At 40.8% G+C, this 14,203-nt stretch overlaps 2 protein-coding genes, 1 long non-coding RNA gene and 3 other non-coding genes across 6 annotated transcripts; 4 read left to right on the plus strand and 2 right to left on the minus strand.

Annotated features, from left to right (window-relative positions):
- Positions 1 to 5,293: 5,293 nt before the first annotated feature.
- Positions 5,294 to 6,602, minus strand: LOC116245797 (uncharacterized). Its single transcript, XM_031617352.2, has 2 exons — positions 6,284 to 6,602; positions 5,294 to 5,842 (listed from the first exon to the last, which is right to left on the minus strand). The coding sequence occupies exons 1-2, from the start codon at positions 6,417 to 6,419 to the stop codon at positions 5,454 to 5,456; spliced, it is 525 nt and encodes a 174-aa protein (XP_031473212.1). The 5' UTR covers positions 6,420 to 6,602; the 3' UTR covers positions 5,294 to 5,453.
- A 2,141-nt stretch (positions 6,603 to 8,743) lies between these two features.
- LOC126409725 (uncharacterized) lies at positions 8,744 to 11,475 on the plus strand. The gene is made up of 2 exons (XR_007572345.1): positions 8,744 to 11,010; positions 11,142 to 11,475. It is a non-coding gene; the product is annotated as an uncharacterized LOC126409725 (long non-coding RNA).
- LOC116246529 (small nucleolar RNA Z266) lies at positions 10,084 to 10,178 on the plus strand. Its single transcript, XR_004170714.1, has one exon. It is a non-coding gene; the product is annotated as a small nucleolar RNA Z266 (small nucleolar RNA).
- Positions 10,281 to 10,378, plus strand: LOC116246530 (small nucleolar RNA Z266). The gene has a single exon (XR_004170715.1). It is a non-coding gene; the product is annotated as a small nucleolar RNA Z266 (small nucleolar RNA).
- LOC116246528 (small nucleolar RNA Z266) lies at positions 10,811 to 10,906 on the plus strand. Its single transcript, XR_004170713.1, has one exon. It is a non-coding gene; the product is annotated as a small nucleolar RNA Z266 (small nucleolar RNA).
- Positions 11,476 to 12,416: 941 nt separating the features above from the next.
- Positions 12,417 to 13,853, minus strand: LOC116267079 (uncharacterized). Its single transcript, XM_031648643.2, has one exon. The coding sequence runs from the start codon at positions 13,734 to 13,736 to the stop codon at positions 13,146 to 13,148; it is 591 nt and encodes a 196-aa protein (XP_031504503.1). The 5' UTR covers positions 13,737 to 13,853; the 3' UTR covers positions 12,417 to 13,145.
- Between the last annotated feature and the right edge of the window lie 350 nt (positions 13,854 to 14,203).

Genomic DNA, 14,203 nt, shown 5'->3' on the forward strand with positions numbered 1-14,203 from the left:
GATCCAAATCAGAAATCCGATTTCATAATCTCAATCTGATCTGAATCTGATTTTTTACATTTAGATCTGAATCCAAACCAAAGTTTTGAACTGAATTTGGTTGATTTTCAAAATGTAAGAGCATTAGATATAGAATATTACTTGAAAAAGAAATCCTATTTGAATACAATTGGATATTTATGTATATTCAAATCCGATCAAATGTCAGTTCTTAAATTTGAATCCAATCCCATTTCTCAATGGGACATTAAACGTTTTTCCATATCTATTGTTTTCGAAACAATACGGTCGGGTATTCGATCCAAATCAGACATATTGACATCCCGTATTTAAATGGTTGTTCAAATATGAAAAATCCCACAAAATCACAAAACTTTTAAAAGGCATCCAATATATGTAAAGAGGTACTAAAGGGCACGACTCACAGCTACTTATTCATGAATCAAGAATTTTTCTATCTACTTATCATAGTTCCAAAAAATACATTTCGTCACATTAAAGTGCTAGGAAAACTCTGTGATATTTAACAAAAAAGAGAAAAATTGGAAGTAATATGAAGGTTAGTGTGTGGAACCTCATATAGCCAAATTCGTGAATGAAAGACAGATACACGATCTGGCCTTTTCAAGTACTTAATATTAAAAATTTATCGTCATTACTAGGTTCTAAAAGTCGTGGTAGTTTTTTAAGATAATCATGATCATTTGGTTTGAACAAAAAAAAAATTATGCATTTCTGGGAATCTTACCTGTTACTTCATATATAATGTCATGAAGAAAGTGAATCAAGGACGATATTATGTTTTAAATATATCATCTTGACCATTATTAAATTAAGTGGGAAAAGCAAGTTACAAGTTCATTCATTAGATTTGCCAAGATTTATGTCGCCCAGTACTGCTTTTTTTTTTTAAAAAAAAAGGGAAATCTGAGGCCCATATTCATAGCCAGCTAAAGTTAGCCATTGGTAACATATTTAAAAAGAAAAAAAAAAATCTAAAGAATGCACTATTCTATGAAACCCTGGACATGACAATCATGCATTTTGTTTTTACTAAGGACATGACAAATTGTGGTACATGAGTGAATACCCTTAGGACATAATGACAAAAAATATCAATTTTAATACTGTTTGACAACTTCGAATATCACATGCGACATCAATATGGAATCGGACTTTGTTAGACCTCAACTATCCTCATCAGTGATCTCAGATCACCTTGGATATCATATCTAAGGTAATCAAACAAAAAATCCATATATATATATATATATATATGCCATGAGGTTTGCCTAGAAGCAGCCACCCTTGAAAGAGTGCGTAATAGCTCACTGATCGAGCGCTCTTGCACCGAAGATGAATGGGGCTAAGCGATCTGCCGAAGCTGTGGGATGTCAAAATGCTCCTCACAACAAAAAATGAATAAATGGTTAATGACATAATCAAATAAACCAATGAATTCTTATATAAAAATAACGTTATTATTAATGTTACATATTTATATTATATATTAATTAGTTACATTACTTATTATTTCATATTCCGTCATAAGATCCATACAACTAAACTAAAAACTCCGAACCCAATTTGAGTTAAGAAGTGATGATATTTGATATTACTGAATCATCAGAACTACTTCAATATCTCGCTTTTATTCATTATCCAAGTCTTCGAATCCATATTAGTTCTTCTATTTTATTTCTTTGTTCGGAACCCATTATTTCAATTCCTCCCTCCTTTTATATATATACATATATATATATCAAACATCCAACATCATGTCATTTATAGGGATGTCAACAGCATATGATGTGTTTGTGACCATTGAATGCATGAGAATCTAAGACAAACTTAGAAAAGTCTAAAATGGACAATTCAGCATATATATATATATATATATATATATATATATATATATATATATATATATATATATATATATATATATATATATATATATATATATATATATATATATATATATATATATATATATATATATATCAAACATCCAACATCATGTCATTTATAGCAATGTCAACAGCATATGATGTGTTTGTGACCATTGAATGCATGAGAATCTTGGTCCTCAAGACAAACTTAGAAAAGTCTAAAATGACAATTCAGCAGATATGGTTAGAAAAAAAAACAAGTGAACTGGCAAGATGTGGAGTAGACATAGACTTCTTCACCAAAGATTTGTTCAACCCTTTGTGGAAGCAGCTTAGATAAAAGTCAAAAGAGTGCCTTTCGTCTGCTCCTTTCATGTAATTTCAGAGATTGAGATCACTAGGGCTGAGCGTCGGGCCGCCGTCGAGCCGGCCCGGTTGGGCCCGGGCCTGGGCTGGGGAAAACCTGGCCCGGGCTGGGCCCGGGCCCGGCCCGACTCCCGGGCTCCCCCTCCTCTCCCTTCCCTTCCCGTCGCCCTCTCCGCTCTCCCTCCTCCTCTCCCCCTCCTTCCTTTCCCCCTCTCGGCCAATCCCTCTTTCTCCTCCCCCTCTCCCCGCCCCCTTTCCCTACCGCTCCCCCTCTCCCTCTTTCTCCCTTTCCCTACCGCTCCCCCTCTTCCTCTTTCTCCTCCTCTCCGCTCCCCCTTTCCCTACCGCTCCCCCTCTCCGTCTTTCTCTTCCTCTCCGCTCCCCTTTTCCCTTCCTTCTCCTCTGCGCAGGCGGCTAGCGCTCTGAGAACGCCGTGGAAGAAGAGGCATGGTGGAGAGAAGGCGGTCGTCGGAGTGCTGGCCTTTGAGGTAAGGCTGGGCGTCAGGCCGAGCCGCCGCCGGGTTTGGGCCGGGAAAATCCCGGGCCGGGCCTGGCCCGACAGCCAGGCCCGGGTCGGCCAGGCCCGACCCGTTTAGGCCGGATAAGATTTAAAATATATATATATTTTTAATTTTTTTGTTTTAATAATATTTTTTATTCTTAATAAATTTATTTTATATTAAAAAATATTATTTTATAATTAAAAATATTTTTTAAATTTAAATGGGTAGGGCCGGGCCCGGAACGAGACCTGGGCCGGGCCCGGAACGAGACCTGGGCCGGTCCGGGCCTGGCTGGCCGGCCTGGCCCGATACCCACCCTTACTTTGAGGTGGCCAGCCTCATGTCCAAGATCGTCCATCTCTTGAACTCCTTGTCGGAGAAGCAGATCGTCGCCACCTCGAGCGCCCACACAGATGCCGTCGTCATCACCAAACAGGCCGGGCTGGGCCTGATTTTTGGTGGTCCGGCCCGGCCCGGCCCTGCAATATTATCGGGCTGGGCCTGGGCCTGGGCTTCAGGTCCAACGGGCCGACCCGGGCTGGGTCTTAGCGGGCCGACCCGGGCAGATGCCCACCTCTAATCACTTACCAAGAAATAAATGAATGGATGGATGGAAAATACATCAAGCACCAATTACTTTATAGTACAAATAAATTAATTCCCCAGTGGCATTTCATACTGACAATGGTAATGTCATGTGAGAGTAAGTTATAATAAAACATGAAGGAATGAGAGAATATAATGGGACAACGACAGAGCATACGAATATATATATATATATATATATATTGTCAGTTATATATACATATATGTGTACAACAGTTGATATGGACGGTCTGTTTCGCTTGTGGAGACGTGAATGTTTCTTCTTCTTAAGACAGATGATAATTAATTGTCGTCGTCCTTCTTATTCTTATGTCTGGTGTTTGGTGCGCTTCATTCTTGATAGAGAACACACTGTTCCATCTTGATTGGGCCAAATATACGAAAGGTAAACAATGTGAACATAGAGGTGATGGAAATGAATTGTTAAAGTATCTTTCTTTTCATTTTCAGCGTAGCATCACGATAATGTGCTTGTGGGTCTTATCCAATGATTTGATCTCATAAACTTTGAATTTATATGTCGGATTTCATTGGACTTGAGTCCAATTATATCGGGTAGCTTCACGAGAGACTCGGGTCGCTGCTCAAGGCCAATTAAATATTTGTTAATTATATATTTAGTGCCCCATAAAAAAGAAATATACTGGAGTTGAATCCCAAGTTATCAAGCTCGAGTCAACTCGTTAATTCGAGCTTGGCTTGTCAAGTTTGAGCCTCAAACCTCGCCAAGTAATTGAAAAAAAAATTGCTGGCAGTATTCAAAGCAAACTATTTACTTCGAAAGGCAAGTTCAGCATTTAACATTTAAATAAAAAAAAGTGATCGTTATCACAAAAATCTACAGCTATCTAATTTCCACATTCATGAGAAATCAAACATTCATGGGTGGAATTCCGGCTATCTGAATCCTGATCTTTTCTAAATAAGTGGGCCCATATTCGTCAGACTTAATTGAGTCAAATACACAAATCTGGATTTTGGAAGAGTCACAAACTTAAAAGGGGCATTTGCTAAAAAAAAATACAGGATTTCATGAATCATGAATGGGTTTTGATCTTTGAGATAGATTTGTGTTCTCGGTGTTATCCACTTCTCTGTGTTTAACATGCTACCTTTTGGAATAACTTTCCAAGACTTTTTTTTTTATCAAAGGTGTGAGGCTCAAACCTCTGATGAACATCCAGAAAAACTGTACTTCATATCGGCGTTAATGTCCAGCCATACCAAACACTCCATGAGGGATGACACATTCATACACATTTTGTACTCTCTCTTTCTCTTATTTATTAATGGGCATATAACATAGCTGGTCAGGCAAAAACGGGCATGTTTCTTGTTCAATTTCCGTAGCCGTGGCTCTCCTGTTGGGATTGAGGGATTGAGAGTCAAGAGAGTGCGAATTAAATTCAAGATAAAGGTTGTGTCCGTTGTCGGGCCTGGTTTATATACTAGTGCCCAAAAAAAAATTATGCATCAGCATACTTAATGACTAAAATGCCCTTGGTTAATATGCACTTGGACTTGGTTAGTAGAGAAAAGAGAACTTGTGGTAAGGATAAAAAAGTAAACAAAAAAGTTAAGAGACTAAAAAAATATTTATTTTTAAATAATTCCATAAACATCCCAACATCTCCTTTGACATGTATATCTTGCATGCCAGAAGGGTGCACACAACTCACTCTAGTTGGTCGTGCCCTCTGTATCTCTCTCTCTCTCTCTCTCTCTCTCTCTCTCTTTGTGCACCTAAACTTTTACATTCTACCACGGAACTTAATTTCCCGGAAAATCTCATTCTCATTGATGATTTCCCTAAAATTTTTCAGTACCCAGTCGCGTATTTGCAGCATGTTAAAAGGTACTCAAAACACATAGAACACAAAATTTGTAGACCTTCACTAGATATAAAACGTATCGAATAATATTCATATTAGTGGCACCACGAATCATGAGCATGTATACTAACTGTCCTTCCTGCTCATGACAATACAGAAAGCAAATATAATCACTCCATACATTAAACATTAAAGCAAGTCCTATATACTGAGGCATATATACTCATATATTTCTGCCATAATCATCAATGTATCTAAGGGATACCAATGGGGATTATAGGATAGGTGTAGTAGCTAGTGGGAGGCAAGCCCCACTCCGGTGGCAAAGGCAAGTCAATTGTCTTTGAGTCACCAAGCTCAGCACCTTGCCCACCAGCTGGTTTGAGCCCTTGGCTAGGTTTGGCAGGGCATGAAAACGGCGAGAAGTTCAGCGGCGAGGTCAGGCGGCCGTCGACGATCCTTGCTATATTGTGGTCTTCCTCAAATTTGCACTGCCTGTTGGATCCACTGACCAGCATTGCGTAGCAAGGAGCCATGTCCTGAAGTAGGCTCGATGACAAGTTAACCTTGAACACTCCGGTGTTGTCCGTTAGCGTCCCGATCGCTTGCTTGGCTCGGCCGCATTTTATCACCACCCTTAAGCCTGTGGGTTAGGTCAGCAACAATATCAGTGTGGTGGTACTCATGGTTTGCCAGTACTCGAACTTGACTCGGGCTCGATCCCTTTAAGCTTTGTCTGGAGCTTCAGTCACATATGGGCTTGGCTCTGGCAGATTCATCGAGTTTTGTTTTAATATTTTGAGTTCAATTACATGATGAACTAAACTTGAGTCAAGCCTTAATCAAGTCAAGCTTGAGCTCAACACATAACTACTGAGTCGAGCTTGAGCTGTTTCTATGGAGCTATTCTCAAGCTCATGGTTTCGAGCTGAGTTTGAGCTGACTGAACTCGACTCGACTCAGCTGGTGTTCACCCCTAAACCCAATCATATTAGTCTCAAGAACGACAGCTCTCAACCTAAAACAATACTCGTCAAATGCCATGAGAATATCACAATGACGTAGAGAGAGAAGAGAGAGAGACCTGCAAGTTGGCGGCGGCTTGTGCAGTCAGGGCAGGAAATGGAGCCGGTGACGGCGACGCTGCTGCCCTCATAACTGGAAGCAGACTGCAGCAACAACACCAGCAATATTGCCACACCCACCACATCATACGCCATTTCTCTCTCTCTCTCTCCTTCCTATGCTGATGCAAGTTCCGAAGTTCTTAACTCCACGCTTATCTATATAGGGGACAGACGCCCCAACTGGGAAATTAAGAGAGAGGGAGAAAGATCATGTGGCTTGGTGAATTCTCTTCTTCAACTGTGATAAGATGCCAATCTGTCTCTCACAGCAGACGTCTTCTGCACCAGAAGGGGTAGTAGGTGTGCCATTAAAGTCCCCTCACTTGTGCTGTTATAGTAGAGCCAAATGCTTCCTCTGCACCGACTCACTGCTCCCCTTCAATGAGAGCTTTCATGGCCGCACCAATACTACTTTCCCATTTTGGTGAATCACTGCACTGAATTTCGTTAAAGCATGGCGGTTAGCTTACCCTTGCACCGCCGCCTACCCATCGTTACCACTTACCACCATAAATTACCCTCTTTCTCTTTCTCTCTCTCGTTAACAGTTTTAACTTTTAATTTATCAAGTAATATTGCCAAGTAAAAGCAGTTATTTGTCTAAATTACTTACAGTTTGCGATCTCCAGGACTGCTGGTTCAGTGCATGGCGTGATTTTTACAGCATTGCTGTGATCAACTTGTGTTTTAGAGGTGGACAGGAAGTACATTTTGATGGGGGGCTTTTTCTTTTCTATGGTGGGGGGAATTGGTTTTAAATGCAAGTCCCCCTCGTAGTTTGGTTCTTGAATAATTTCTCTCCAAGAACAAGGGAAAACGTAGTGAACGAACAGATCCAATAATAAATTCCTATTGTTTTGTTCTTTTTTAATAAATGGAGAGTAGATATTTTCTCATTTAAACCTCTATAGCAATGTTTAATTAAAAGGGGTAATATCAAAAAGAGGCCGAAGTCTCTCCATCTTTCTCCATATTTTCGGAGTTTAAAATTGTTTTAGGACTTAGTTGGAGAGTGGTACACCCATCAATTACAGTGTTGCACATCTACTATTTACAGTTTGAAGAAATAGCGCCTACAAGAATGAAATTGATGACCGGATTTTCACCAGTTTAATTGAAAAAGTACTACCTACCACCTTTAGACTAGTTTTCTCACGAAATCAAAAGTAAGAAACTTTTTAAAAAATATAATAATTAAAAATTCGATCATTAGGACAGTATCTAATTTTTCACTAAGGGGACAATATGTTATCAGCTAAAGGCTAAGGTTAACATCAGCTTAACTTGAGTTGATCAGATAAAGCAACAAAAATGCCCTCCACAAAAACAAACTTTAAGTTGATTAATTTTCATTAGCATGTTTAACTGTAAGTTAATGTATATTTAACTCTTTTTAAACTAGTAAGTCTTTCTACAATATCAAATTAATTAGATGGATGTTCTTTAAGTAATTTTAGAGAGTTGGCCAAGAGAAATCTAGGCATTTTAAAGTTATGGAGCTATGTTTGTTTCAAGAGTACATTATATGAATATTAAGCTCATATTTTATTAAAAGAAACATACATATATTCTTCATGATACACTCTTCAAAAAAGAAGAAACTCCATTCATGTCCGCTTTTCCCTGGGTAAAGTTCACAGGTGGGATGTAGGTATGGACAATCTAAAATTAAATGCCTTTCATGGTCTCCTACAAAGGTTGTTAAAGTATATATTTGACAGCCTTGAATCTCAGATGTGAAGCAGATCCCAGATCTACACACAAGAACCCACTGACTGTGAGAGTAGAATCATAATCCAAAAACATATCCAGAAAAAAGAAGATCTGGATCATTCATATCTATGTCTATAATGATCTTGGATCAGGTATGAATAGTTAAATGGATCTGAATTAGAAATTGTGGTTTCAAGTAAGCGGAGTGACCACTCACTCTAGCGAACGAGGGTTTAAGAGCTGCTTCGAAACTTGGGTGGTGCGACAAACACCCTTCAATGTCTGGTTTTGCTCAAAAAACAAGTGTAAGAGAACTCACTCTAGGGAACGAGGGTTTAAGAGCTGCTTAGAAACTTGGGTGGTGCGACAAACACCCTTCAATGTCTGGTTTTGCTGAAAACAAGTGTAAGAGAAAGTATAGAGATTCAAACGGATCGGTTTTCTATAAGTTTAACGGAGCTGCTTCTTCGGTCAAAGTCGTCGTGGGACACCTCAAAAACGAGTTCGGGTTCGAGCTCTTTAAATCCGTCGCGGTGACCTTCTGGCTTTGCCCTCGGAGAGAATATGAGTAGATGAACGGTGAATGACCCCTTCAGCTTGGTAGATGGACGGCGGTTGATCATCCGTGTCTTTCCCACCCTGGTTATTGCCGTAAATTAATGTTTCGTTCTTTATAAAATGGAAGTTTCAATGGGGTACAGAGAGTGCCGTCGGCGCACTAGGGTTTTTTCTCGCCGAAGAACGATGGTTTTCCACTTCCTTCGATCTTCTCCTTTCGCTTTTAGGCGAATTGCCTTCCGTTTCCGGTGATACCAACTTCGCTCTTCGTTCTCATTCTTCATGAAATTTTATTGCTTTTATCAGTTTCATTTGTATTATTCGATACCCATCACCCTCTTCTGCTTCGTGTCTAGTTTATTGGTTTCTTCGGGGTGTCCCCTAAACATTTGTGCGCCATACGTTGAATCTCTTGGCTTTCATGTATGAGTTTGTTCAATGAGAGGGAAGCACAACCCTTGAGATCGCCTTCCTTGTGACAGTGGAAGCGTTTCGAGTCATTGTTGTGCAACATTACCTTGGGGGCTTCTTGAAGTTTCTTCATGTTAGTCCTTCCACCATTCTGGTTTATACTTTCGCAGTAGCTCCTTTGTTGGTTTATGTTGTTTATCAGGAGGCCATGATCAATAGCGCGTGTTATGTGCTATTAGTCATACGGTTTTCTGTACAGCATTTTTCCATTGCGCCGGTTGGCTATTGTGGGCCAGAAGGTTTGGCACATTGATGCTTTGAAAATCAACCTAATTTTAGTTTAGTTTTAGATGGTGGCAGTGTCTTTTAAGTTTTCCTTGTTCTTGTGGGTTCTCCATAATACGGTACTTAGTCATAAACTATGATTTCTGGGCAGCTTGATCTAAAGTGCCCTTATTATTCGGTGTATAGTTTGCAATCTCGTTTTCAGTATAGTCCTTATTCATCATCTTCTTAAGTTATAATGAGCTCTTGTTTTTGTGGTTTTGGTAGGGTAAATGATCTCTTACGGACGTATCTGACTCTTTGCTTTCCCTTGTTTGCATGAGTGATTCATTACGTTCTTTGTTAGTTTTCCCAAATTGGCGTGGCGATGAAACTGGACAATTTTCTCGTAAATGATCTCTTACGGACGTATCTGCTTTCCCTTGTTTGCATGAGTGGTTCATTACGTTCTTTGTTAGTTTTCCCAAATTGGCATGGCGATTGAACTAATAAACTCTGAGGTGGAGTTTTTGATTTGCACTAACTTCCCGTATTAGCCAACTGAGTGCATCCTCATCATCTTGGATTCAGTCAATTGAACACAGAAAGCAGTCTTATCTGTAATCTTCCAAAACTTGTGCTTCGAGTTAGTTGTCCCTTATCTTTGTTTTTTGTTTCAAGAATTTAGTCTCTGCCGAAACTCAAGCCGTTTGTTTTATGGTTGTTTGTGCCCTTATCTGAGTGGAGTATGCTTGTTTGTTTTACAGAGAATTTCCAAAATTCAAATTTTGGTCACCTTTGTTCTTTATAGTTTGTGCAAGGATGATGAATCTATTAGATGTGTGAAGGGAGTCTTTCCATTATGAACGGACTCATGAGGCATTTCAAGGTTCTGACTTGCTATATATGCTACCACTTTCACTTGAATTATGATTTTGTTGAGTTGCAAATATGAACTTTTCATCTGTTTCCGTTGAACTTCGAAATCTTAATTGCTCGACTGTGTATGAGTCATCCTAGTATGATGAACCAATTAGATGTGTGAAATGGCTTCTACCATCATGAACTGAACTACTGAGGCATTTCAAGGTTCTGACTTGATACTCGCAGTCTTCTGTAATTTTTCAGAATTTGTGCCTCGAGATAGTTAGGCTCTGCTGATACTCGAGCTTTTCTCTTTTACCTCTTTGAATTCACTACACGGAGCACCTTTTAGTTCTCCAATTGCGGAGGCAGTTCCCTCGTCAGCGGTTGAACTGTTGAGGCATGTGAAAGTTGATTGTTACAGAGAATGACAGGCAATGAGATTTGCCAAGATTCAAATTTTAGGCACCTTAATATTAGAACTTTGTCCAAGAATGATGAATCGATTAGATGTGTGATTGGGAGTCTTTCAACGACTCATGAGGCATTTCAAGGTTCAACTTGCTATATGTGACCACTTTATTTGAGCCATGATTCTCTTGAATTGTGTATGCCAACTTTCTTTCTGATTCCGTTTTTACTTAGAAATTGTAGTCGCTCCACTCTACTGTATTGAGTATCTAGTGTGATGAACCAATTAGATGTGTGAAATGGCTTCTGCCGTCATGAACTGAACTACCGAGGCATTTCAAGGTTCTGACTTGATACTTTCTTTTTCCTGATATATATTGTCACGAATAAACTATATCATATTAATTGAGCCAGGAAATATGCAATACCTTGCTGAACTAAATCTATACGAGAAAATATCGAGGTGATGAAACTATCCTTTCAGACCATTCAATTATTTTTCCACCTCGAGGATCATGAAAATTTTGGTTAATATAATACTTGGCCTATGGCCATGATAACTCACTCCATGTTTGTTTTTCTTCATGTTTCCAGTCTTTCCAGGTATCTCAAGTTGGATGGCTGACTAGTGACCTCATGGCATCTTGTCAATTTGGTGAAGCGTCAAAGCAAGTTTGTAATTGAAATCAATAAGCCCAAGGTTTTCGCTGTGTTGTGTCTGGTAGGGACTTTTTTGTCAGTCTTTTTGTATCTGTACATGTAACTTCGGATGGTGCTTAATAATTCGGACTCGAAAGCCTATGAAGCAAGGGGTTTGGACCTTTTCTGCCAAGGCATGTTAAAGTTTTGCACTGAAGTGAAATTATGAACAATGTTAAATATCACAAGTTTTGACGAAATATGTGAAATACAGACAAGTTTTCAAGCATGCAATGAGAGATTGGGCGGAGTAAAAAATCACGAGTTACTTACTTCCAGTTCTAGTATCCGGAGGACCGAGGCCACCGTGTTTGAGATCATTATATCCGTGAATCAGGCTCAGATTTGAAAAACATGATTCTCAACTAATTCTACTTCTCGCTTCTTGTGTCTTCGGGGAAATCCGATTAAAGTGGAACATACTTCCCGCTTCCGAAAATTCTGGATTCCTTCTTCAAGCTTTTGTCCATTAAAATTACCTGATAAAGCCTCTACGCACCGTCATGTATAGTTTCCTTGAGAAGCGGCCCCTCGTATATAGCTGTATGTCTATTATGAGAAAAATCTGCCTTTCTACTTCTCAACAGCATGGATTTCATCCTCCCTTTGAGACGGAATGGACACAAAAATTGAGCTGGTAAAAAAAAACTATAATAAACTCTAGCATATGCACTTCGAATAGATGAAGCCGACTAAAGGACAGAAGACGCAGACTGTTCGAAGAAGAAGCACCATGGCACGATGCTAGCTACAGATAATAGACACTCGCGCACGAAGAGGGTCTACCACAGGAATGCCCACCTGAGGCGGGAGGCTTTTCCGTATTTATATTGTGTTGGAAAAAGTATAAATAGTTGCAAACCTCCATTACCCCCGAGTACACATACGGACGCAGAAGCACGCATATTTCTACAGCTACGGCACAACCAGAGAAAAGAAATGAGTAAACGACGAAGACATACTGCACGAGAACCTTCTGAACATGAGTTTCTATTTGGTTAATCGTGACCGATACGTCATTCTTTGTACATGGTTATAAACAAAATTTCGTTTGTCACAGTTTGTACCAAACTGACGTCCTCGCTGTCGTTCTCGAAAAGACCACCTTCACTAAAAAATTTGTAGCCTCCAGTTAGGACAATGCGTGAAAATATCATCACACGCATTGAAAGAACAAAGTATATAATATAGGCCATCACCTTCTGACGTGCCTCATATTTTTTCATTTTCACTCTTCATCTCTTTCTGTAGTCATTTTACTTCTCCTCTGCGGAAAATTCATGCCTTCTTCATTCATGAATGTGAACACTTCGATCAGCGAGAAGCAAACAAAGATGAATCTACGAGATTTATGAATCAGCACCCACCAAAACGGAAAAATGAAAAGTATGCTACTCACTCTTTGTATATGTGGCTTTATATTATCCCCCTTACTGTATCTGCTTAACTAGCAAAACTTTTTAAAATAATAACAAATTTCTTATACCTACAACCATCTGAAGTTTCGAACAAAATGTTTTGCAAGATAAAGCGACAAAAATCATTCGGTAATCTTCTGAACGACCAGAGAAATGGAATCCAAACACAACAAAGGTCCATATCGACAAGCATTTTAATAAAAAATAACTATTTTTTTGCCCCAAAACCCATTCCCAAGATGTCTGTGCTATCCAACACCAACTGGTGGTGTCAAGCATCCATATCCTCTTCTACAAAAGTTTCAGTACTACCTGCGGACAAACACAGAAGTGACAGAACATAGTTGCCAAGGAGCACCGGAATCTTCAATAAAGGGCTAGTTTTTTACGCAAAATTGGATTATTCTCATCCCCGTTTTAGTCCCTAATAAGTAACTGCAGATGAAGAAGAGTACGACATTGAAGAGGAGCACCAGCATTTTCAATCGAGGAAGCCCGTCTTCCGCCAGACCGCATTCCGAACACGGCGGAGATCCCGTCCTTTGAGCGTCCGTCCCGCCCCTTCCAGAACCGAGAAGGCCGTCATCGGAGACCTTGCCGCTATCTCGTGAGGCGTAAAATTCCCCTCATCCTCCCCATCCTCCTCCTCCTCCCCTCTCCCGTCACCCCCGGACCCTAACCCCTTCTCCCTCATTCCCTTCCTCTTCGGCAACGCGGGAACACTCCGGGAAGCCGATTGTCGGAGTGATCCCCCGGCAGACGAGTCCAGAGACGTAGGGATCTCTTGCTGCCGGAGAGCCTCCCACATGGAAAAAGACGGCCTTAGCTCTGGCTTCCGGTACAGAATCCAGCGTCCGGGGGGCGTCTTCTCCTCCGAGACGGCAGCTAGAATCCCGCGGCTATCCGACCGGAAGAACGAAGGACGTGGCTGCAACAGGGAAGAGCCGTCCTGAATGCGCTGCACGGAGAACGGCCGGAGGACGTGGTGACCAGCACAGTTAGAGACGGAGCATCGAAGCTCGGCGCCTAGGATGCGATCGGGCGACAGTTTCCGATGGCGTCCGGAATCCATGTCGCCGCCGTTCGAGCTTTAGCCTAAATCTTGCAGCCCCGGCGATCGCCACCGGTTCGGTCCAAGCCACCGGTGGCGCGAGGAGGGGGCCGACGGTGAGTCGGGGGGACAGAGGGCGGCTCCACGCTATAAATAAATAGACGACGCTCTGGGCCCCACCGCATTCCCCCGCCATATGGTTCAGGAGGCCATGCGTTTGAACCCCCAAAGAAAGGCCACCATTTCGTCGCACCTAAGAAAAAAGCCTTTTCTTCTTCGCCAGCAACGTATGCAGATAATTCCAGTTCATCCAGAAATCTCCTGAAGCATTTCTTCTATTTCCTTCTCTGTCCTTTAGCAATCAACGTGCAAGTATGGGCACCTGGACTTGACCCTTAAGTTCAATTCACAAGCCGTTTTCCGAAGGAGGCGTCGCGTTGGGTCGTAACCGTGTTTTCTTCTTTTGGGTCCAAGTGGGTCATGGATTT

The sequence above is a fragment of the Nymphaea colorata genome, chromosome 1, assembly GCF_008831285.2.
Source record: "Nymphaea colorata isolate Beijing-Zhang1983 chromosome 1, ASM883128v2, whole genome shotgun sequence".
Classification (NCBI taxonomy): Eukaryota; Viridiplantae; Streptophyta; class Magnoliopsida; order Nymphaeales; family Nymphaeaceae; genus Nymphaea; species Nymphaea colorata.

Excerpts from the sequence above, each read along its gene's own strand:
- LOC116245797 (XM_031617352.2), bottom strand. The coding sequence starts at position 6,419 with ATGGCGTATGATGTGGTGGGTGTGGCAATATTGCTGGTGTTGTTGCTG. Across the intron at positions 5,843-6,283 it reads AAGCCGCCGCCAACTTGCAG|GCTTAAGGGTGGTGATAAAA; the intron begins GTCTCTCTCTCT and ends CCTAACCCACAG.
- LOC116267079 (XM_031648643.2), bottom strand. The coding sequence starts at position 13,736 with ATGGATTCCGGACGCCATCGGAAACTGTCGCCCGATCGCATCCTAGGC.